This window comes from Brachypodium distachyon, chromosome 3, assembly GCF_000005505.3.
Source record: "Brachypodium distachyon strain Bd21 chromosome 3, Brachypodium_distachyon_v3.0, whole genome shotgun sequence".
Taxonomy (NCBI): domain Eukaryota; kingdom Viridiplantae; phylum Streptophyta; class Magnoliopsida; order Poales; family Poaceae; genus Brachypodium; species Brachypodium distachyon.
Genome location: NC_016133.3, coordinates 1,781,401 through 1,801,863, shown reverse-complemented (window position 1 = coordinate 1,801,863; position 20,463 = coordinate 1,781,401). Strand labels below are relative to the sequence as shown.

Sequence of the window (20,463 nt, the reverse complement as noted above, 5' to 3'; positions counted from 1 at the left end):
ATACCCACCAGTGGAGAACCCTTTCTTTGCTAGTAGTACAGTACCATGTTGTTTTGCTTGTAAAGAAAAATAGAATGATTAAGCATTGTCGTAAGCTATCAACGTTAATGTAAAGACAACCCAAAAGCCTCCCCCATAAATCCTCTGCAAAGAAAGGTGCCACGGATGGATCATGTTCTTCCAAGAAACAATTAATTATGACCCTGCGCACATCCTCTCACACTTGAAACTATAACTTGGCGTGCGCATCATTACTTAACACCACCTTAATCTTCCGTACCAACAAACAAAATCAAAATGGAGATCGAAATACAACGCCAAGGAAAAGAACCCAAAAAGATGGGCGCACATCCTCTATTGAGTCCCATTTTTGCAGAGGATGAGTAAAGCATAAACCACACGCACCTTGCTCTGTCTGTCGATCGCACGCTGCATGTGATCCTTGGAATCATTCACTTGCACTTTAAGTCCTCTCTCCTTCCTCTGGCTATAAATTGTTGCACGTACTATACATTACATATATACACACACAACCATACGGCACTCACATGAACATGAACCTCCTTCAGTTCCTTTGCTAGCTTGCGCCATTAGAGCTATATATAGCTTAGCGACGCCGAGTGAGAAATGGAGACAGGAAGAAGAAGAGGAGGCATGAGAGCAATGCTGTTGTTGGTGTTGATGGTCATGGCGGCGGCGGCGGAGAGATCAAGCGATGTTGTCGGCGTTGTTGGTGCCGGAGGCGGAGAAGATGAGGCCGCGGCTGTCGACGAGGATGAGGAGAGGTTCTTGAAGCCGTGGAAGGAGCGTGCCGGTGATGGAGACGAGGAGGAAGATCACCTGATGGAATGGCATGACGGCGACAACGACGACGACGACGAAGAGGAGTACGAGGAATTAGATGGCATCATGTTGGGGGAGACAACGGCGAGATGCCGCGCGGGGCATAGTAAGTGCAGGAACGTGGTGAACGTCGACAGCTTCGGCGCGGCGGGGGACGGCACCGCCGACGACACGGAGGTACTATTATTAGTAGTAGTAGCAGTAATTTTGAATCTGCACATTTGATTACTTGCGATCTTTTCCTCCATGGATTGTTCTTATCTTCGATTACTTGGCGGCGTGTGACGAGAAGAGCCGTTACCTTTTTTTTTCGCCGAACGTTTCCTGCGCATCATCATCTCACCTTTCAGTTTGTTGCGACATTAATTCTGCTTTACTTGGAAAAGTTGAGTGGCACTTTTTAGCTTAAGTAATGTCGTTTTGGTGCATTACAACTTTACAAGTGTTTTGATTCCTGCTGTCGCTAGCTAGATGTGTGATGTGTCGTGTTATATTTCATGTTGTCACCCCTCGTGGGTGGTACATAACTCTACTTTTGTTCTTACCATTGCAACGAGCTAGACGCAATAAAATTCGAGTTCTCTCATGAAAGTTGCAATTTGTATACATCACTCAAGTAACTAGCTAGGATTAATTAAACACCTTGCAAATGAAGTTGGCTAGCAGGAGGCCACACTTTCCATGTGTGTATTTTGATGTGATGATCGATGAGCTAACAAAAAAAAAGAGGTTGACTGATTTGATGGCTATTGGCGGTTGCTTAATTAGCTTAGTTAACTGACTCAACAATCATCGTCAAGATCCACAAGCTAGCAAGGCCGGTGTGCAAATCTCGTTGAGAGATCGCTCAATCCAGCCTAATCAGGAAGAAAAGCATATATATAATCTCTGCGTGCACGCATGCCTGCCTGCGTGTTTATCTTGTCAACGTTTCCTCTTTTTGGGTCCCACTTTTTTATACGATGAAAAATGCTTCGTCGATAAGCCACATGACAGCAATAAACATTTTTGACTAATCCTCAGTTGCAGATTTTTCCCCCCCTACAAAGCAGTGCAATTTTTAGTCATTTTGGTAAATATAACAAGTAATAACTGAAGTGTTGATTATATAATTGCCAGGCATTCCGGAACGCGTGGAAGAAGGCGTGCTCGCTGAGCAATGCGGTGTTGGTGGTCCCCGCCAACCGCCGCTACAAGGTCGGCACGATGAGGTTCATGGGTCCATGCAAGGAGAAGCTGGTCGTGCTGATCCAGGGCGCCATTGTGGCGCCGGAGGAGCCAGAGGATTGGGACCCTGCAAGCCCGCGGTTGTGGCTCCTCTTTGGGGGCCTTGTCGGTGCCCGCATCCAGGGCGGCGGCATTATTGACGGCTCCGGCTCAAAGTGGTGGGCCAACTCATGCAAGATCGACAAGTCCAAGGTAGGCACCGATGCGAAATCTTACACAATACCTTAAACATGACAAAAATATATCCAAAAGATACCTTTTTCTCTCTCTTGTGATAATACATTTTTTTTATAAACGTGATCTTGCATTGCAGCCGTGCAGAGGCGCTCCAACCGCGGTGACAATCGACTCATCTAGGAGCGTGCGGGTGCGCCGCCTACGGATCCAGAACGCACAACAAATGCACTTGACGGTGTCACGGTCGCACGCCGTGTCTGTCTCCGGCGTAATCATCTCGGCTCCACGAGACAGCCCCAACACGGACGGCATCCACGTGTCGGAGTCCACGGCTGTGACCATCACGAGCTGCCGCATCGGCACTGGCGACGACTGCATATCCATCTCCAATGCAAGCTTCGCCATCAAGATGAAAGGCATCGTCTGCGACCCAGGCCACGGCATCAGCATCGGCAGCTTGGGCCAGGGAGGGTCGTACGCCGCCGTGGAAGGCGTCACCCTCGACAATGCCCGCATCAGCAACGCCCAGAACGGGGTCCGGATCAAGACGTGGCAGGGTGGAACCGGATACGTCCGTGACGTGCGGTTCTCAAACGTGTTGGTGGAAGGGGTCGACCACCCCATCATCATCGACCAGTTCTACTGCGACTCCCGGACGCCATGCCAGAACCAAAGCACCAATGTACAGGTGAGCGATGTGATGTACCGAAACATCACCGGCACGTCGACCCGGGCGGAGGCGATCAAGTTCGCGTGCAGCGAGACTGTGCCGTGCAGCGACATCGTGCTCAGCAACATCGACCTTCTTCGAGAGGACGGCGACGAGTTGCATACCGTGTGCAACTGCGTAATGGGGTTCGACTATGGGCCTGTCCGCCCCCCTGCCGACTGCCTTAGGAACAACGTATGCGGCGGCGGCGGAGGGCAGAAGATTGGCGGGGAGGAGCCACCGCCGCTGCACACCGAGTTGTGAGGTGGAACTTTGTGACCTGTGTCTTAGATGTTGACATGCTAGGCATGCCCTTTTGGCTTATCTTATAAGTGTTGAATGTTAATTAATTAGGTTTTTATTTATTGATTTTTATGTTTTGTTGTATCGACGGCTGCTTAAATTTTACCGGGTAGTTTTTTCTTTGAATAAATTGCACCGATACAAAAAGAAAATAAAAAATAGTCGCGCGGACCAAGCCTGACCGACGGGTGGATGCACTCCACTCGAGCCCGGCCCGGCCCAGCCCAGCCCAGCTGAAACGGACGGCCAGCATCGTCCCGCCGACGTGGACGCAGCTCCGGCGATCGGACGGCCGGCCCACTATACTGGCGCCGTCTCCGTCAGTGGCCCGGGCCCGCGTGTGGCGGCGTGCGCCTCCTTCCTCCCCCCATTCCCCTGACGTCACCCACAGCCAGCCTCCTTTTCCACCTACCCACCACCCATTCGAGCCACGCCACCACAGTCCACAGGCAGACGCGTCCCGAAGCGGAGCAGCAGCGATGGCGGTGGTGGGCGTGCTCGCGCTGCAGGGCTCCTACAACGAGCACATGGCCGGTAAGCGCGTGCTCCTTCTGTTCCTTCTTCTTCTGCTCCTCGCGTGTTGATCGATTGATTGATTGGTTTTGGATTGGGGGGTGGAGCAGCGCTGAGGAGGATCGGGGCCAAGGGGGTGGAGGTGCGCAAGGCGGAGCAGCTGGGGGCCATCGACTCGCTCATCATCCCCGGCGGCGAGAGCACCACCATGGCCAAGCTCGCCAACTACCACAACCTCGTACGTGCCGTGCCCCGCCCCCACTTTCTCTGCCTCTGTTTGTTCCTCTAGAATTATCCCGAGGTTGGCTGCTGAATTTGGTGTGTGCCCGACTATCTCTAAAATCGATCGCCGGAGGGCGATGAAATTCGGGTTCAAACGATACGCTTCTTTCTTAGATTAGCAGCAGTATAGTTTTTGTCCTAGATGAAATTGAGTCAACTGGGTTGGTACACTCTACTGGTGATTGGTTGCCTGATTTTTTTTTTCACGCCAATGTTCGTTACTAAATGTTGATCGAATAGGACGTGCTTATGATTGGACTAGAGAAACACCGTTTTCTCCCGATTGATGCATAATTCTTCCCTATTTCCATGGAAAAAGAAAGAGAACAGAGAACTGCTACCAAGGAAAATTTTGACATGTGTAGTAGCGCCTAATGTTGAGTAGAGAAAAACTGAAAAGGGCACTTCATATGACATCTCTGCTAATGCCGCTTATTATGAGTTTACAGTTCGAAGTTTCATCCTCATAATTTTGAATTTTCTACATTTTGTCTACATAGTTATGGGCATTTGTAGCTTGTAGCTCCAGTAGAACAGCTTGTCTGAAATATACTACTTGCTACATGTTTAGTTACTTACATTGTTAAATGTTCCAGCATTGAGTTCATCTGTTTTGCAGTTTCCTGCACTACGAGAGTTTGTCGGTGCCGGAAAGCCTGTATGGGGAACTTGTGCTGGGCTCATCTTCCTAGCAAACAAGGCAGTAGGTAACGGAATTGTCGACCACCAATTGCTTTGCACTTTTTTCCATGAGATTAATTGATGGAACATTATAACTGATAAGTAATGGCACTTACAGGGCAAAAATCGGGTGGCCAGGAACTTGTAGGGGGGCTTGATTGTACTGTCCACCGTAACTTCTTTGGGAGTCAGGTAACTTGATTTCTTAATTTAGCTGGTAAGATTGTACATCTTCAGAAGTTATTCAGATAAATATACAAGCCTGCGAGCACCATATCTGATTGCAAGCTACATTTCTCTTGCAGCTCCAAAGCTTTGAAACGGAACTTTCAGTGCCAATGCTTGCAGAGAAGGAAGGAGGGAGTAATATCTGCCGTGGTGTTTTTATACGAGCACCTGCTATCTTGGAAGTTGGACCAGATGTCGAAGTATTGGCTGATTGCCCTGTTCCTGCTGGTAGACCCAGCATTACAATATCTGCAGAGGGTGCGGAGGTTTGTTGTTGCTCTCTTGAGTTTGATCATGATTTTTCAATATGCTGCTTGTGATTATGTTCTGCTCTCTTTAGAGGAAATTAGATTGGTAGAGTGGGAAATAGACAGATTCATAGGATTTGTTGGTCGTTGCAAATCAAATATCCACAGGAACTGACATACAATGCAATAACCTTGCAGGATGAAGTGTACTCCAAAGATCGGGTGATTGTCGCAGTACGGCAAGGGAACATCCTTGCCACTGCGTTTCACCCAGAATTAACGTCAGACTCTAGATGGTAAGTGGATTCTTCGTCCGTGCCATATCATGTTATTTGGTTCAAACTCATTGCTCAAGCTACTAACTCTGAGGATACCATGCTTGTGCTCTGCTCCTCGGCAGGCATCGCCTCTTCTTGGACATGGACAAAGATTCTCAAGCAAAGGCCTTCTCGGCGCTATCGCTCTCGACATCTTCAAGAGACGTGGAGGGCGGGTCGAAGAATAAGCCGCTTGATCTGCCCATTTTCGAGTAGCACTGGTGCCAAATTACGGGAGAAAAGAAGATAACTAAATTTTGTTGGTGATAGGAAAGGGGTCTGACCATTTTTTATGCTCATACCAATTTGTATCCCTGGTGTCAAAACTGTACCAACCCAAATAATGTCATTTGTGCTCCAAACACTGATCTTTCTACGAGAAGGAAGCTGGTCGGTTAAATGTCTGTGTCAATGCACACCCAGTGAAAGGACATTAGATGGCAAATGCCACTGTCAATGTAAACCACACCTAGTTTTGCTCGAAAGTAATACATCTGTATCACGTCGAACGGACGTTACCTGACTATTTTTGTCGCTTTCAGTCTTCCACCCATCACTAGTAATATCTCGAATATATTTGAGATCTGTCCTTACTTATTTTGGTTGGCGTATGTGTTGCATGTTGATCAATATGGCCAATATGGCAATAGTAATTATACTCTGTATTATTTTTAACAAGCTTAATGTTTTCAAAGAAAAATGTACTGTATGTTATTTTATCTTAGCACAGATCCGACTTAGTACCCACTGCATCTAGCGGAACTACAGGATCTTGCGGTTATTCCGGTAGGAGATGGTAGCTCTGGTGTGTAATTTATCGTCCTATAAAACCAAAATGCACATTCTTTTTCAAATGGAGGCCTAGTGTGTAATTTATGAAGAAGAACAAGGACCTGGCCGCAAACAATGGCTTGTCCTCTCCTCTCCCAGAAGGCCAGAACCCAGATACAAAATGGGCTCAAAGTCTTCCAAACCCTAAACCCATCAAAACCCTCGCCCTCTCGCGTCGCTCCCACTCCTCCCTCACCGAACCAAGCGCAGCTCCATCCATCCATCCCCACGGCGATGTCGTCTGCGGCGGCGGCTAGGATCTTCCGCGGGTGCCGAGCCCTCATGTCCTCCTCGGCGGCGGCGGGGGGGAAGAGGCCCGCTTCGGCTTCCGCGGCGGCGACGGCCCCGAAGGTGACGACCAAGGCGGACGCGGCGGAGGCGAAGGAGCTCCGCGGGATCATGCGGCCCGTGCCGGTCTCCGACGCCCTCCGCCGCTTCCCCGGCGGCGCCCCCGAGATCTCCCGCGCCAACGCCATCAAGATCGTCTGGGCGCACATCAAGGCCAACAACCTCCAGGTAGTGATTTATCCGGTGGGATTGGATAGGGCTCTAGTCGTTATTCCTGCTGCCGATTTATTCGTTCATGTGATCTTGCATGTACCGTCTAGATGTGGGCGTATGTCGTTGGAATGGTGGATTGGGGGTTTGGGGGGAAGTAAACCCCCATTTTGGAGTGTTTGAGTAGAGCTTACTTTGAGTAGTCAGGGGACATCGTGGTTGGGGAGAAGGAAACCCCATTGTTGCCTCTGGCTATAGTTTTAATCATGATCGATTTCCTGCTAGTATTTTGCTGTCTTTGTATCTAATTGGCCATGGAACTTGACAAAAAAAGTGTCAGGCAATTGTTCCTAGAAAGGAGTTTTTGTCAACCCTGGTAAATTTATCGGCTCTGTTTAAGAGACGTGCCTTTGATTTGTTTATTGTTGTAGTTACACCTGGGAAAACTCGTGCAGTTCATTCCTCATTTTCGGGTGCTTAGATAGATTGTATGAATACCACTCATAGAGAGAGTTCCTACCATTTTACTTATGTGCTGATGTTGTTGAGTTGGACCATTGGCACACAGCAAAGTCTTGTTCAATTTTTCATGCTCAGTTCCAGTTCTTTCTGGAAATGTATTGCTTTGCTGTATAAATTTTAATCTCACGGTTGTCTAGATCGAGCACATCATCCATAATACTTTCTGACACCCTAATATTTTTAACCGAAGGTTTTTCTATGGTAAGGCAAATCTATGTGTTTGGAGGAATTTTTATATACAATTGGCAGTTGTTTGCTGACTACATGTCTACTGTTCTTGGATCCATTGATCTTGACCTTTTAATTGCAACATTGAACCCTACATGACCTAGTTTTTCTGTATCTGAAAAAGTTTATATTTCCCATTAAAAGTGTGATCTACACTTGGAAGTTACAAATGCATAGACCATAATAGTGTAATTTGTAATTATGTATGCTCTCTCGCATTTTCTAAAAAAATGTATGCTCTCTTGAGTCTTGACTGCTTTTACTAGTCTGAAAACGTAGTTGTTAGCTCAGTTATACTGATTTTGCATAATATATTTGCAACTGACTGCTTTACTAGCTTTCCATTTCTGTTGCTGTAATGCGAATTTTCTCTACATGATCTCCAGAACCCAGCAAACCGAAAGGAGATTAACTGTGATGAGAAGCTCAAGAGCATATTTTCTGGGAGGGACAAGGTCGGAATGATGGAGATCTCCAGGCTGTTGTCCCCGCATTTCATGAAGACTAACTAAAGCATCCAAGTGGAGCCAACACCGGGCGCTTTCTGCTTAGACCCTGTGTTCGGAAGCTTCTTTTGTGATCCATGTTAAGTCAAGGGTTCACTAGGTAGTAAGTCTATGCGGTCAAATTAAAGACTTCAGACTCTGTTTGATGTTTAGGTTGGGTGTTCTACGATGCATGTAGAAATGATTACCTGTGTTTTGTGGTATGTTGCTCCTGTGATCCTGTGAGGGCGCCCTCATGCACATTTGTGTGGTTTAATGTCTAGTATGTTGGTGGCACTTTGCCCCAGTCATATATCTATGCTGGCCTGCTCGCAGGGAATGGTTAATTTTAGCAAGCAGGTTATGGTCAAATGCATGCCTTCCAGAGAGTTTAATTTGGTTTGCTACGAGCATGATGAATATCCAGATTCAGTGACCATTATTTCATGTGTTTGACCTAGTCTTGGCTGCATCAGCATGCCTGCTAACACACCTGACCAGTTCTCCTTCTCTGTCTGCCAAATACCAGTAACTATTATCTTAAAAAAAAGTGTGCTTGTAGTTCACATGCAATTTCATAAAGTTTAGGTCGTATAACTGAAGCCAGCATAGATCCTCTCTGTATACATGATTACTTCATGGTGGTACTATGCCGTGCAACGTACTACTGGAAAAAAATGTTTGCCTTTTGTGCTGATTGGTATTGGTACAACAATCACCTCACCTGTCGGCATGTCAATACATACATCATCTTGTCGACGTAATTTTAGAACCCAGGCGTCAGCTGAGGAGGTGATGCACCCACTGCTGAAGGATCGCTGGTGAGCCGTACCAGGGCCTCTCTTCATCATCAGAGCCTACTGGAGAGTGGTACACGCCATCGAAGCTTATATTCAGTGCGCCCTCCAGATGTGCTGAAACTTCGGGGACAACACCGTCTCCCCAGACATCAGCGCGCCCACAGACCTAATGCACAAGTTTGTTTTGTTCAGAATCAAATGAGGCATAATTTCAGTGTGGTATTGCTGGAGGGTTGGTCACCTGTTTGTACCCTTGCCCAACAAAGCGGGATCGGAAAGTGGGGCCTGGCGGAGCAGATATGTTGTCGGCGCTGATCATGACTGCTTCAGCTGCTTCTGATGTAGTGTCCACTGCAACAATCTCGTCCGCTGTAGTAATGGAGTTTCCAGTTAGACGAGCACCCTTAATGTACCTGCGAAGAATGAAGACGATTTGAAATGGTGTGATGAATCAATATCTTGCTGAAAGTTAATAACTACTACCTCCGTTCCATAATTCTTGTCTCAAATTTGCTCAAAAATGAATGTATCTATTCCTCAAAAGTGTCTAGATACATGTAATATTTCGACAAGAATTATGAAACGGAGGGAGTACTTGTCTACCTCATGTGTGGACACAAAAAAAATGTTCAATCAAAGTAGGGCAGAAGTGTGTGTTACAAGATTATGTTTCAGGAAGAATGTTCGCAATTTTAGCCAACCCATGATGGTATATGTCCAAGTCTGACAGGACCAGCATTGCTGACATTACATATTTTGTCCACCAAGAAAAAACAACATTACAACTCCTTTGTGTTGCAAAACATGCATAACACAGCACGTCAATTAAGCACAAACCGCAACAAAGTCCTAGGCTGTTTTGATCAAAGAGATCAAATGTATGCACAAACCTCAACAAAGTTCTACAATATGAAAATATGATCCGCTTGTAACTAGTCAAGCAGAACCAAAAATTCTAGCTTAAATTACCTTCCAGCTATGCACACATATCGTAGTTCTGGTGTGTAAACTGCTGGGGCGCAATTCTTCTCAACATAGTACAGTAGTCCTCTAGTTTGATCAATTACGCCAGATACACCTTTAGGAGGTGGCCTAGGGATCAGAAAAAATAAAAGGGAATTGAGTCAAAGAATATTATGTTCTGGATTACATTTTGAATACTCCCTCCGTCCAACAAATGATGTCTCAACTTTGACCAAATTTGAATGCATATATAAACTAAGTCATGTCTAGATACATCCAATTTTTGACAAATTTGAGACATCTTTTGTTGGACGGAGGGAGTAGTAAGTTTGCAGTAGTAAACATGTACATATAACTCTTTTGAATGGATCCACATGTGTAAGAAAAATATAATAGGTTAGTGATCTTTACATTAAGGGATAGTTTGGATGTGGATAATCGGATATGTAGTGGGCTCAAACCCTTTGGATGGATAGGAAATTGAACAATTTAATCCTTGCTAATTTAAAGGGAGTAGGGCATAATTTCCTACCTTTGCTAACAAGGCCTAAGCATATCTTGTAAACACGAGGGTATTAAATCCGCGCCAATCAATCCGGCGCATATTGTGAAGGTAACAGGTATATCCACATTATTGCAAGCTCTAACAACATAAGCTTGCATTGACGATAGGAGACTGAACCAGAGTCCAATTCCATTTGTCCACTTGATAATTCATATTTGTAAGGTAACAGGCCCATAAAATTTGTACAGAAGTGTCATAAAACTACAAGGCATTAAGCTTACTTTGAAGTTTGAGTTACAAGGGGAATCCTCAACTGTCAGACTACTAATCCAAGTGTTTAAACAATGATCAGACAGGAAACCATACAGGTGAGGAGTGCCAAGGGTGAGCAGTAAACTAATGTCAGAAGTCCCAAATTCCTCCATGTACACGCGCGCGAGCCAGCCCCCGGCCGAATGCCCTATCAATGATAGCTTCCCATCTGCAATTAGCAGCAAACAGTTCGTTCAATCTTGCTTTTCTTTTCAGAACATTGATCATTTCATTCCATGGTTTTTCCCGCACTTATTTCTGTGTCTACAACAACATGGCCCACCGAGAACACATTCAACAATCATGTACCAATCAGAGGTCTGCAACTATGACCCAACATGATGAGTTCCAAACCGGAACAAACAATCGAACTCTAGACATCGAAGCAGAGATTTCCTTGTCATGGTAATTTCAAACTAACCACAAAGGGTTCCACTGGCAGGCACGTCCTAAATACGGATCAAGCTTCTCTTTGAACAGAAGCCAGTAAAATTGTTGAACATTTCAAAACTGATTAAACTGGCAGTAAAACTGTCAAGAGCTTCATCTTGCGTCGTAATTTGATTTTGGGAGACGAACCTGGAGAGCAGAGCTCCTTGGCCTCGGCCACCGCTTCCTCCACTCGTCCTAGGTACCTGCAGTGCACGCAGGCAGGCAGGCAGGCAAGGTGTTCGGTGAAACTCCTCACTCCCATCGCAGCCAAAAATGACATATCTGCCTTGGACGACGGCAGGATACGCCTGGGAGGAGGCGAGGCTAAGCAGTACTGTACTGCTGTGGTGTTTAATGACGTACCAGTCTAGGACGGGGCGCGGGCGGAGGGTGCCGCGCCAGTAGCTGAGGTCGGCGAGCCCCGCGGCGTTGCGGAGCCAGTCGGGGCGGGACACCCGCGCGACGACGGCGGCCGGCATCCCGTGGTCGTCCCGCAGCGCCCCGGCCAGCCGCGCGTAGTCGGCCGTGTTGTTCCCGAGCCCCTGTTCAGCGCCCACTACGACGAACGCCGCGCCCGCGCGTCACACACGGAGCGAGAGAGAGAGAGAGAGACAGCCAAAACATACATAAGAGAGGGAGGAGGAGGGCGCGGTGACTGACTGGGAGGATGACGACCGGGCGGCGCGGCGCGGCGGAGGCGGCGTCGGAGGGCGCGGCGCGCGGGCGCAAGGGCGGGAGGAGGGAGAGCATGGTGGGTGGTGGTGGTGGCAGTGGGTTCGCCGTGGCGCGGCGTGCGCCTCTCGAAGCCAAGCGAAGTGTGTCTGCCTCGTCGGTCTCGTCTCACGGTGTCTCATTCCCAACTGCTTTTTTTTTTTTGCTCGCTGGGAGAGCTGGGCCGCGTTTGGGCTTGGGTAATTTGATCCAGTCCCTGTCCGTTGGGCCTTGCCGTAAAAGTCCCATTTGGTCTTTTAATTACTTCTGAATTCCAGTTTAGGACGGTTTCTTCACTTTTAATTTAAAATAAAAGGTTCGTCCGAAATAAATTTGAAAATGAAAGGTTGGCCTCCAAAAAAATAAATATGATTCCAAGCCCGTGGTTGAGGCTAGGGGTGTCGGACGTTCTTCACCGGTGAATTATGGAGTGAAGCAGTCTCAAACACAACATAATAAGTTGGCCTCCAAAGAAAAAAACCCGGGCGAGTGGCCGAGTTTGGATACATCCACAACCACCTTTAATTTGCCTCAGCACCTTCCGAGCTTCGCTCACCTCACATGTCACATGTGGTCACTGCCCATCGGTCGACAGAGCCTCTCCCCGTCCTCACGTCCAGATACATCGAACCCGGACGCCTTCCCGTCCTTCAACGAACCCACCCGCCTCCCATAAATACCCTGCAATGCAAGGCCCAGTTAGTAGCAGCAGCCAGCCATCAAAGCAACCGCAAACTCCAACAAACTCTGTTCGTCCTCCGATCGCTCTCCGCGCTTAATTCCATCGAGTTCCAATGGCGCCGGCCATCGGCATTGCCATCGCGGCCCCGGCAGGCCATCTTGGGTGGAAGAAGCAGAGCAATAATCAGCAGAGGGTGGCGGCGGAGGGCGGCGACGTGGCGGAGGTGGAGGCCCTGAGGCGGCGGAACGCGGAGCTGGAGAAGGAGGTGGCGGCGCTGCGGGCGGAGGCGGAGGCGGCGCGGCGGCGCGCGGAGGCGGCGGAGGAGGCCGAGGAGCTGCTCTGCGCGCAGCTGGGCGACGCCGAGGGGGAGGCCGCCGAGATCGCTCGCGCCTACCACGCGCAGGTCCAGGGGCTCGCCAGGGAGCTCGCCGCCGCTCGCGCCATGGCCGCCGCCGCCGCCCGGAGCAGATAGCGCCGGAACGCTTGGATCGTACAGCAGTAGTAGTAGAAGAAGAACAGTACGGAGTATATAAGATTCGTAAGAGAAATGTTGTTATTGTAAAGCGGGATTAGTGCCAGTTCTTGTAAACAAGAATTAGTTCGTCGTTTTAGCGTCTGAAGTTCATCTCTCCCCCGCTCGCTGGGACAGGGGTTGTTAACGAGTGTCTGAAACTCTGAATTGCATTCTGCCTGTCAAGAAACAACACACAAGAATCCACAGGAATTAATTGCATTCTTAGTTCTGGTAAAAAAAAAGAAACAAATACTCCTTCCAAAGATATGCCAAGTTTGTTAGAATTTGAATGTATCGAAATTGAGACATCTTTTATTGGACTGAGAAAAAGTACACAAGAAACAACTGATTCCTGCAAGGTACCGGAAGTTCTTTATTCGCACGTTAAAGTTTTCCGTGCTAAGACAAGAACATGTTTTTAATTTTTTTTTCTTTTCTTTTTTCTTTGAAGGCTTTTTTTTTTATGAAGCGGTGAAAGAGCACGTAGTGTCTGCTTTCTTTTTATTTCTCCGGTCCATATTAAATGACTTTCTATTTCATATATCTAAATACTTTTTAAACATATATACATCAATATTTAAACAAATTAGAGTAGATGTTGCGAGGCACGTTCTATTTCACTAACGTTGGACAACACGGACACAGTCACTCTATCGTGTGCTACCAATAATGTGTATAAATAAACTACGGAGTACTGACTGTCTGTTTCAACCTTTTTCTATTCATCCTTCAAGCTTAAGAAAGGACTAGCCGCCGGGTCAAAAGGAAATCTTCTCGAATTGCTGTTGACTTGTCAGCGCTCCGTCCAGAAATGGGCTGGAAGAGCTTCTCGCGGATTCATGTTTGAAATGGGCCTGGCCTATTTGTGCTTCCGGGCCTGCCATTTTCCGTGGGCCACCAAAGCCTTTTACAGATTTTTTTCCCTTGCTCGAAGAAGAGAGGAGTCTATACACTCGAAATCGGGCTGTGCGTGGCTCGGTGGCTGCGTGCGTAGCTTGAGCACGGAAGCGGTAAAGCGCTCGTAGCTCTTCTGCATACGTGGAAAATTTTGTCAAGAGCAGAGAGAGTGTGTATCATGAACTTGTAAATTTTGCCAAAGAGGAGCTTGCATTCCACGCGCGTGGCAGTACATCTGTGCTTTTAGCTAAGGATTGTAATTCTGAATAACTTCATTTTTTAAAAACCACGTATTGCTCCTTGTCATCTTTAACTTTTTTAGGGGTCTCTTTTGAGTCGTATGATAGGAAAAGCGGAAAATCGCAGGATTGCAATGTCACGCCCATTCGTATACTGCGGGATTGTTGTTAGACACATGTTTGTTTAATTGAACACAGGAAAAACAAAGAAAATTGAAAAAGAGGTTGGAGTGGACGGAAAAAATCCTATGAAATGTAGTGCAATAGAATTCTTAGAAATTTTTTCCATAGGATTCAGTCCTAACAACTCATATAAGAAAAAAAATCCTAAGAATTCAAATCCTCCAAACTTCCTATGAAAATCCTTTGAATCAGAGGGCCTTTTAGCAGTTTTCCATCTGCCATCTGAATGCCGTCCAGATGAAATACGAGTTATACATCATGAGAGAGTCTAACCGCTGGTCAAACTTAGATCTCGAAGTGGCTGGACAGCTTAAATTTCGAAAATTTCTCAATCATCTTTTTGGCTCCCTATACAAGTCACCAACATAAACAAGTCTCTTGATTTCCTTCCGCTGCATGTGTCCTCCAGCTCTTCCTCCGTCCATCCGTCCATGTGAGCGGCAGCAGAAGAGTCCACCGCAGCGGCAGAACAAAGCTAGCGAGCATCACCCCACGCGGCCCATCTTTATTTATTCTTGGTCCAGCCTGAATCAATGAATGAATGAAACGAATGGAGTGTGATCTCTGGCTCATCTCTCCCACGTGAACAAGATTCCCCCAAACATTTTTCTCCCCCTCCCTCCACACGAATTATATTCTCTGCATCCAGATTACTGTTCCTGCCGATGGGCCATTGTTTTCACTTCCTTTTGCCAAGAATATTTGTACAGAAATTCGGGAGGAATTAGTTAGAGGGGATAATGCTGGGGTGGGGGAGATTCTAGAAGTCTCGTTGGTCTTCATGTTTCCACTTTTGAATGCAAAAGCGTTTTAAGTTGCGAAAAATTCAAATGTTTTTCCGGGAACAAAAGATCTAAGAGGTCGAATTGCTGCGTGTTTTCCTTGTTGCTTGGATTTACAACCAAAAGTCGGTGGACCCTTGCGAGGATATGATATATGCAACTCCTGCCAAACCGCAGGTGGTGGGCAACATAGGTGTATAAACCCTCGAGAATGTGATGTCTGAAGTAAGCAACACCGGCGGTTCTGGCATCACAATTCTACCATGTCGCAATAGGTAGACAATAAATACCCATTGGACACTACGAGCATATGGCGCACCTTCTGCCAAAGTACCATTGTGGTGAGCTACTTAGGTGAGTATAATCTTAATGCGTCAAGCAATCAATGCCGACTGCAACACCATTCTCGATTCTACCATGCCATAATAGGTAAACAATAAAACATTTTCAATTACCAACATCTGGAAAATTCCCCGCCAATAATCCTATCGGCTACATAGGTCAATACGTCTCTAGATACCGCTCGATGCGTCAAGTAAGCAACAATGTCACAACAAGTAAACCAGAAATGAGTATTTCTCATCCACTTAATTTTTAAACGAACCCACTCAGCCCCCACGATGAAAGGAAAAGAAGAAGGAATCATAAAAGGCAAGGAGCAAAACAAAATTCTCCAACCAAATCATCTTTGTTTTTCCAAAGAATTATAAAGAAAAATGAAGCAAAAATTGAAATTCTCCTCTCTCCAACGAATGTGGGGCTCACCCTAATATGCGCTCTCTCGCCCGAATCCCCACCCTCCACCAGGCTATAAAACCCGCCCCCCTCTCCTCCTCTTCCCTTCCACCACACGCAGCGACCAGTCGCCGCCCGCAGAGTGCCGCAGCTCCTTCCTTCCCCACCACCTACCACCGCCGCCTCGGGGATCGACAAGCCATGGCTGCTCCTCCCCTGCCGCCGCCGCCTCGGGCTCGCTTGGTGCAGATCGGGACCCTCCGCCCGCCCCCGCCGGGCCGGATCCCGCCTTGCACCAAGTGAATCGGAGCCGGCGCAGCGACTTTTTTTTACTTAATTCCTCCTCCTTCCCCGCTGCCGCCTGCTTCACGCGTCCAATTTGATGATGATTTTTTTTTGTTAGATCGGCCGGGCGATTGATTAGCCGCTGGCGGTTTACGTTCTAATTTTGTGATTCCGTGGGTTATCTGTGGCGTGTGTGTGGGCGTGCTGCCTGATCCTCCCTTGCGTGGACTTGGGAAAATTCGCTAGATCTAGATCCGCTGCCCTGGCTCGTCGCTAGTTTGTCCCGGCGGAATTGGGTTGCTGTGGTTTTTGAGGCGCGAGATCTAATCCTTTTTTGTTTTTTTAGGAGTTCATGTCAGGTCATGGAGCGAATTGGCCCCCCAAAATTGTGATGCACGATGGGTACCGGGGGAGGAGGCCGCTGGAGATGTGGGATTGCTAGAATTTGTTTGTCATGATGCCAATCTTGTTTTAGATGCAATTGTTTTATTTTTATTAGCGTTTTGATTCAACTATGGAGACCATCTGTTGATCTAGATGTCAAATTCCTACTTCTAGTTGTAGTGAGGGGCTGTATCTATCATCTGTGCAGGATACAGGGAAGCTCTGAATTATATGATGTACTGCTCGTTTTGGAAGGATACACGAGCTGCAGGTGCATGCTAGATGTCTGCAAATGCTTTATTTAGGGCACTTGCTGTAGTCTGCTGTGTATGGTCTTCAGGACATATGCTAAATCTAGAAATTTGAAACCAATAAGGTGTTCCCTGGTCATAATTTTAGCCTGTGTAATTCTACCATGCATCTTCTCCGTCAGTAGTACTGTGCCACAGATCACTATAAGGTCTGATCTGGGGTCACTAAGGCATGTGCCAGTGCCTTTACCAAACTGAATTAAGCATAGTGGATCAATCAGGTTACTGGTTTTAGGTTTGCCTTTTTCAAAAGATTAGGGCCTCATTCCACAATGATAAAGGTGATTAGCATGTGATGATTAGTGATGAGAAGAAGCATCAAAGTTCACAACCGGCTTTGATCTAGCTTGAATTTTATAAGGTTTAAGTACGAAAGGACTCGGAGAGCTAATCTTGATCCCAGCTGTGAATTCTGATATAGTGAACTGTAGCTAATTAGCTAAGTGGGTGCTGTCAAGATGTATAACTCAACTTATAGTGTAGTCATAAGCTAGTCGAAGTCAAAGTGACTATTCAATTTGTATGCCAAATTCAGCTAGAGGTTTAATTCTTTTGTGGCGTGTCAGTGTTTTATTGTTTTTGTCTACTGGTTGAATCGATGCTGGCATGCGAGCTTTTATAAACGGATGCAGGGGTGTTCAAAGTTCAAAACAGGGTTGAAATAAAAGCGGCAAGCATGTGCTAGTCCATTTTCTTACATGGCTCATGATCCAAGTGTCAGCTGCAGTTCAAACAAATGAGGTTGCCAGTTTATCTGGGTTGGAAATCGTTGATGAACACCCCTAAAATGGATGTTGCCATTTCTAATATGAATGAATGCTGGCGACGTTTCTATAAATAGAAAATCTGGCACAAATCACTTATAAACAAATAAAGGCCTATTTTTAGGTGGACTCTTGGAGAATTAAGTGGATTTAAGCACCTTTGTTGTCATCGATACAATGACTTTGCATATGCTGCATGGAATCATTTTGGATGTGCCCGAAATTCTGAAATTTTGGTATGTGCATGCACATCTTTTACTTGGTGCCATAATTGATACACATAAGATTCTGAGTGCTGGATCAGGATCACTACTTATGCTGAATTGCTATTTCTGTTAAAACTTTCCTGGCAAAACATAACATTTTCACCTCTTCTCAGTTCACAATATGGAAAGTACTTCGTAACACATTGACTGATGCCATGTTTGGACACAAATCATACTTGGTTGTTTCATTGTTACAAAAAGTTTTCAGGCAACATAATCACTGTCACCGTGATTTGGCCCAAATTATTGATGACTGGACACTCACATAGAGAAAGCAGGCATTAGGTTCTTTTTATTTGAATATAAAGAACTAGTCATTAGATGTCTAGGAATATATGCTTTGGGATCAAGATTCTTTGTTGGATCAGAAAGAGAAAGAAGAGACAAAGTAGCCGATTGGCACCAGCTGGTGGACTGACATTTTGAACCTGTTCAAGGTAAAGTGGATTCCCTTCTCTACTACATCTTCAGCTGGAGCTAAAAGCTGATCAGTGAGGTGTGTGATTCTTTTAGCGGTTTGTTAGAGTATCGTGGCAGCCTTGATGGGAACACGTTCCTGCAAAGCTGTCAAGGAATATAAATTACCTGACGTAGCGTTGAATGAATTGAGGCAGAGCATGGTGGGAATCCCAGCTTTGATTGAGTGGGTGCAGCTAGCATCTACTAGACTGCTACTGCTGCTGCTGGTAAACATGTTTTAACCTTCTTATGTTATTATAGCATTCTGGTGGTAAAAAATATCTTGTTTCATCCTTTCATAGTAATCTTAATAGCACATGAGGTGGTGAATAATCTTGTGGGAAGTGGGGAACACATGATACATAGCTTTTTCTCTTGTCCAACCATGATTAAATATTCACTAGCACATGCTATTCTAATAACCAGCATGATGTCCAATCTTGTTATACCATAATATATGACATGTATATCTATCTCATGTGGTACAGGGTGTATCGATCCATCATCTCCAGGAGGTCAGGAGCGTTGGCGGGAGCGCGAGCCGTTTCGAAAATCGAAAGCATAGCACATGGTGCACATGTATGTTTGGGCACACATCTTTGAACAGAACAGCAACGGAGGAGAGTACAAATCTTGATGAGGTCGAATTCACTCTGGAACAGTGGAGCTACCTACAGCTAGGAGACCCCCAGATCTATCTGGGACCAAGCTCAAAGCACGGTACTTGAGTATGAAACCACATGGTGGGGGCTTCTGGCTCTGGGTGTGATTCAAGAGGAGAGCCGGTGGTGTCCTCTTGCGCTGTTCCGGCCAGTCCAGGCCAGGTCCCCAGGCTCCAGTCTCTCCAGGCTCCGGCTGGGGCGCATCATGAGAAAAGCCTGAAGATGCTCCCCCCAGCCAGCCATGGTCCCTCTCTGAATTCTGATGGATGGATGGTCTTTGGCGCTGCTGTAAATTCTCTGCCCATTTGGGCATCCTCTGCAGGATGTGTTGGTTGGTTGCTCACTCTGGGAAAATTTATCCTTGAACAAGACATTGGTTTTGCTGTTGCCTGTCAGTACTGTTTTGGTACTACCAATATTTTGCCAATATTCTTTGATTTTTTGGGACCTAATAAGAGGGGATTCTTTTTTGTGCTAAAAAGAAAGCGAAGGCCTGATCAATTTGACAACCAGGATTTTGATGGCGCCAAATTATTTTTGCGGTTTCTGGAGTATTTGGTTTCGGCAATTTGGTCACCGGAATTCTGAGTTTTGATTAACTTTTGTTTGGTACAGTTCTAGCTTTTCACAGGCTCCACATTTTGGGTCCAATCCAGTCAATAGTCATAGCGTGCTGAAAGGCCGGGTCAAGGGAAAGAGAGCATACTGGCAGGAAGGCCAGAATAGATAGAAAGACGGGGAAAACAGGCCCAGTCAGATTTTTTAGGAGAATAGGCCCAGTCAGTTGAGGTTTAATGCTCTGGGCTCAATCAGCTCGACTCATTGGGCTAAATGGGCCGGCAAAATGTTGCATTTGATGAGTCCGTTTCTGGAGCCCAATACGTGGGCTAGCTGGCCGGGCTAGATTTTTTTTTTGAGGGGACTGGCCGGGGCAGATGAGATGAGCGACAGTAGACGATCCCCACGTTAGTGCATTTTCACAAGCTAAGCTGGAACGTGATTCATCGGTTCTCCTCGCTTCCCGCCGCCATCTTGACGCTGTGAGGTGGGAGTGAACTTCAGGTCCTCCTAAACACATCCAGAAGTGTTTATTAATATGAGTCATGTGGTCATCATCGGCAAAGCTATGACGAAGGATGTGGTGCCATCAAGAATAAAAGTACCATGTTCTTCCTTTGCTGCGGCTTTGCCGGCCTTACCGGGTGGTGCCACGGGGACAAAGAGGTTTACTCACGGCAGGTTCGATGTGTCCAATCTTGCAGATTTTGGTTTTGTGTCCTCGTAGATCCGTTCATAGAAATTTGATGAGTTTTTGTCAATGTGTCATGGTGCTTCTGTTGGTATGGTTTTTAATTTGTGGCTTAATTTGGACTCTTTCTCCGTTGTTGCGCTGAAGATCTTTTGGTTCGATGCCCTGTATTTTTAGAGGATCATCTCCGGCCCAAGTACGTTCAACACTCGTGACTTCCCATCTTTATGGATGGC

At 46.6% G+C, this 20,463-nt stretch overlaps 5 protein-coding genes and 1 non-coding gene across 8 annotated transcripts; 5 read left to right on the top strand and 1 right to left on the bottom strand.

The window, feature by feature from the left end:
* Positions 1-376: 376 nt before the first annotated feature.
* Positions 377-3,385, top strand: LOC100832774 (probable polygalacturonase At1g80170). The gene is made up of 3 exons (XM_003570830.4): positions 377-1,020; positions 1,963-2,262; positions 2,384-3,385. Exons 1-3 carry the CDS (start codon positions 628-630, stop codon positions 3,218-3,220), a joined length of 1,530 nt encoding a protein of 509 aa, XP_003570878.2. The 5' UTR covers positions 377-627; the 3' UTR covers positions 3,221-3,385.
* A 246-nt stretch (positions 3,386-3,631) lies between these two features.
* On the top strand, positions 3,632-6,077 carry LOC100826362 (probable pyridoxal 5'-phosphate synthase subunit PDX2). The gene is made up of 7 exons (XM_003573966.4): positions 3,632-3,793; positions 3,883-4,010; positions 4,674-4,761; positions 4,854-4,927; positions 5,041-5,229; positions 5,410-5,507; positions 5,612-6,077. Exons 1-7 carry the CDS (start codon positions 3,739-3,741, stop codon positions 5,742-5,744), a joined length of 765 nt encoding a protein of 254 aa, XP_003574014.1. The 5' UTR covers positions 3,632-3,738; the 3' UTR covers positions 5,745-6,077.
* A 399-nt stretch (positions 6,078-6,476) lies between these two features.
* Positions 6,477-8,464, top strand: LOC100827902 (protein TRI1). The gene is made up of 2 exons (XM_003573971.4): positions 6,477-6,875; positions 7,994-8,464. The coding sequence occupies exons 1-2, from the start codon at positions 6,594-6,596 to the stop codon at positions 8,117-8,119; spliced, it is 408 nt and encodes a 135-aa protein (XP_003574019.1). The 5' UTR covers positions 6,477-6,593; the 3' UTR covers positions 8,120-8,464.
* Positions 8,465-8,615: 151 nt separating this feature from the next.
* LOC100823185 lies at positions 8,616-11,927 on the bottom strand. Of its 3 annotated transcripts, none has more exons than XM_010235454.3 (7): positions 11,765-11,927; positions 11,468-11,660; positions 11,252-11,307; positions 10,727-10,841; positions 9,862-9,984; positions 9,134-9,305; positions 8,616-9,058 (listed from the first exon to the last, which is right to left on the bottom strand). In XM_010235454.3, coding segments are annotated over exons 1-7 (846 nt in total). In that variant the 5' UTR covers positions 11,766-11,927; the 3' UTR covers positions 8,616-8,872. The 3 variants fall into 3 exon arrangements, with proteins under 3 accessions (XP_010233756.1, XP_014756648.1, XP_003574003.1); XM_014901162.2 differs by having other exon boundaries at positions 11,731-11,921; XM_003573955.4 differs by having other exon boundaries at positions 11,468-11,646; positions 11,765-11,921.
* Positions 11,928-12,497: 570 nt separating this feature from the next.
* Positions 12,498-13,230, top strand: LOC100832460 (protein RESPONSE TO LOW SULFUR 2). The gene has a single exon (XM_003570829.3). It carries the CDS (start codon positions 12,610-12,612, stop codon positions 12,967-12,969), a length of 360 nt encoding a protein of 119 aa, XP_003570877.1. The 5' UTR covers positions 12,498-12,609; the 3' UTR covers positions 12,970-13,230.
* A 2,823-nt stretch (positions 13,231-16,053) lies between these two features.
* Positions 16,054-16,189, top strand: MIR168 (microRNA MIR168). The gene has a single exon (NR_126874.1). It is a non-coding gene; the product is annotated as a microRNA MIR168 (primary transcript).
* The last annotated feature ends 4,274 nt before the right edge of the window (positions 16,190-20,463 follow it).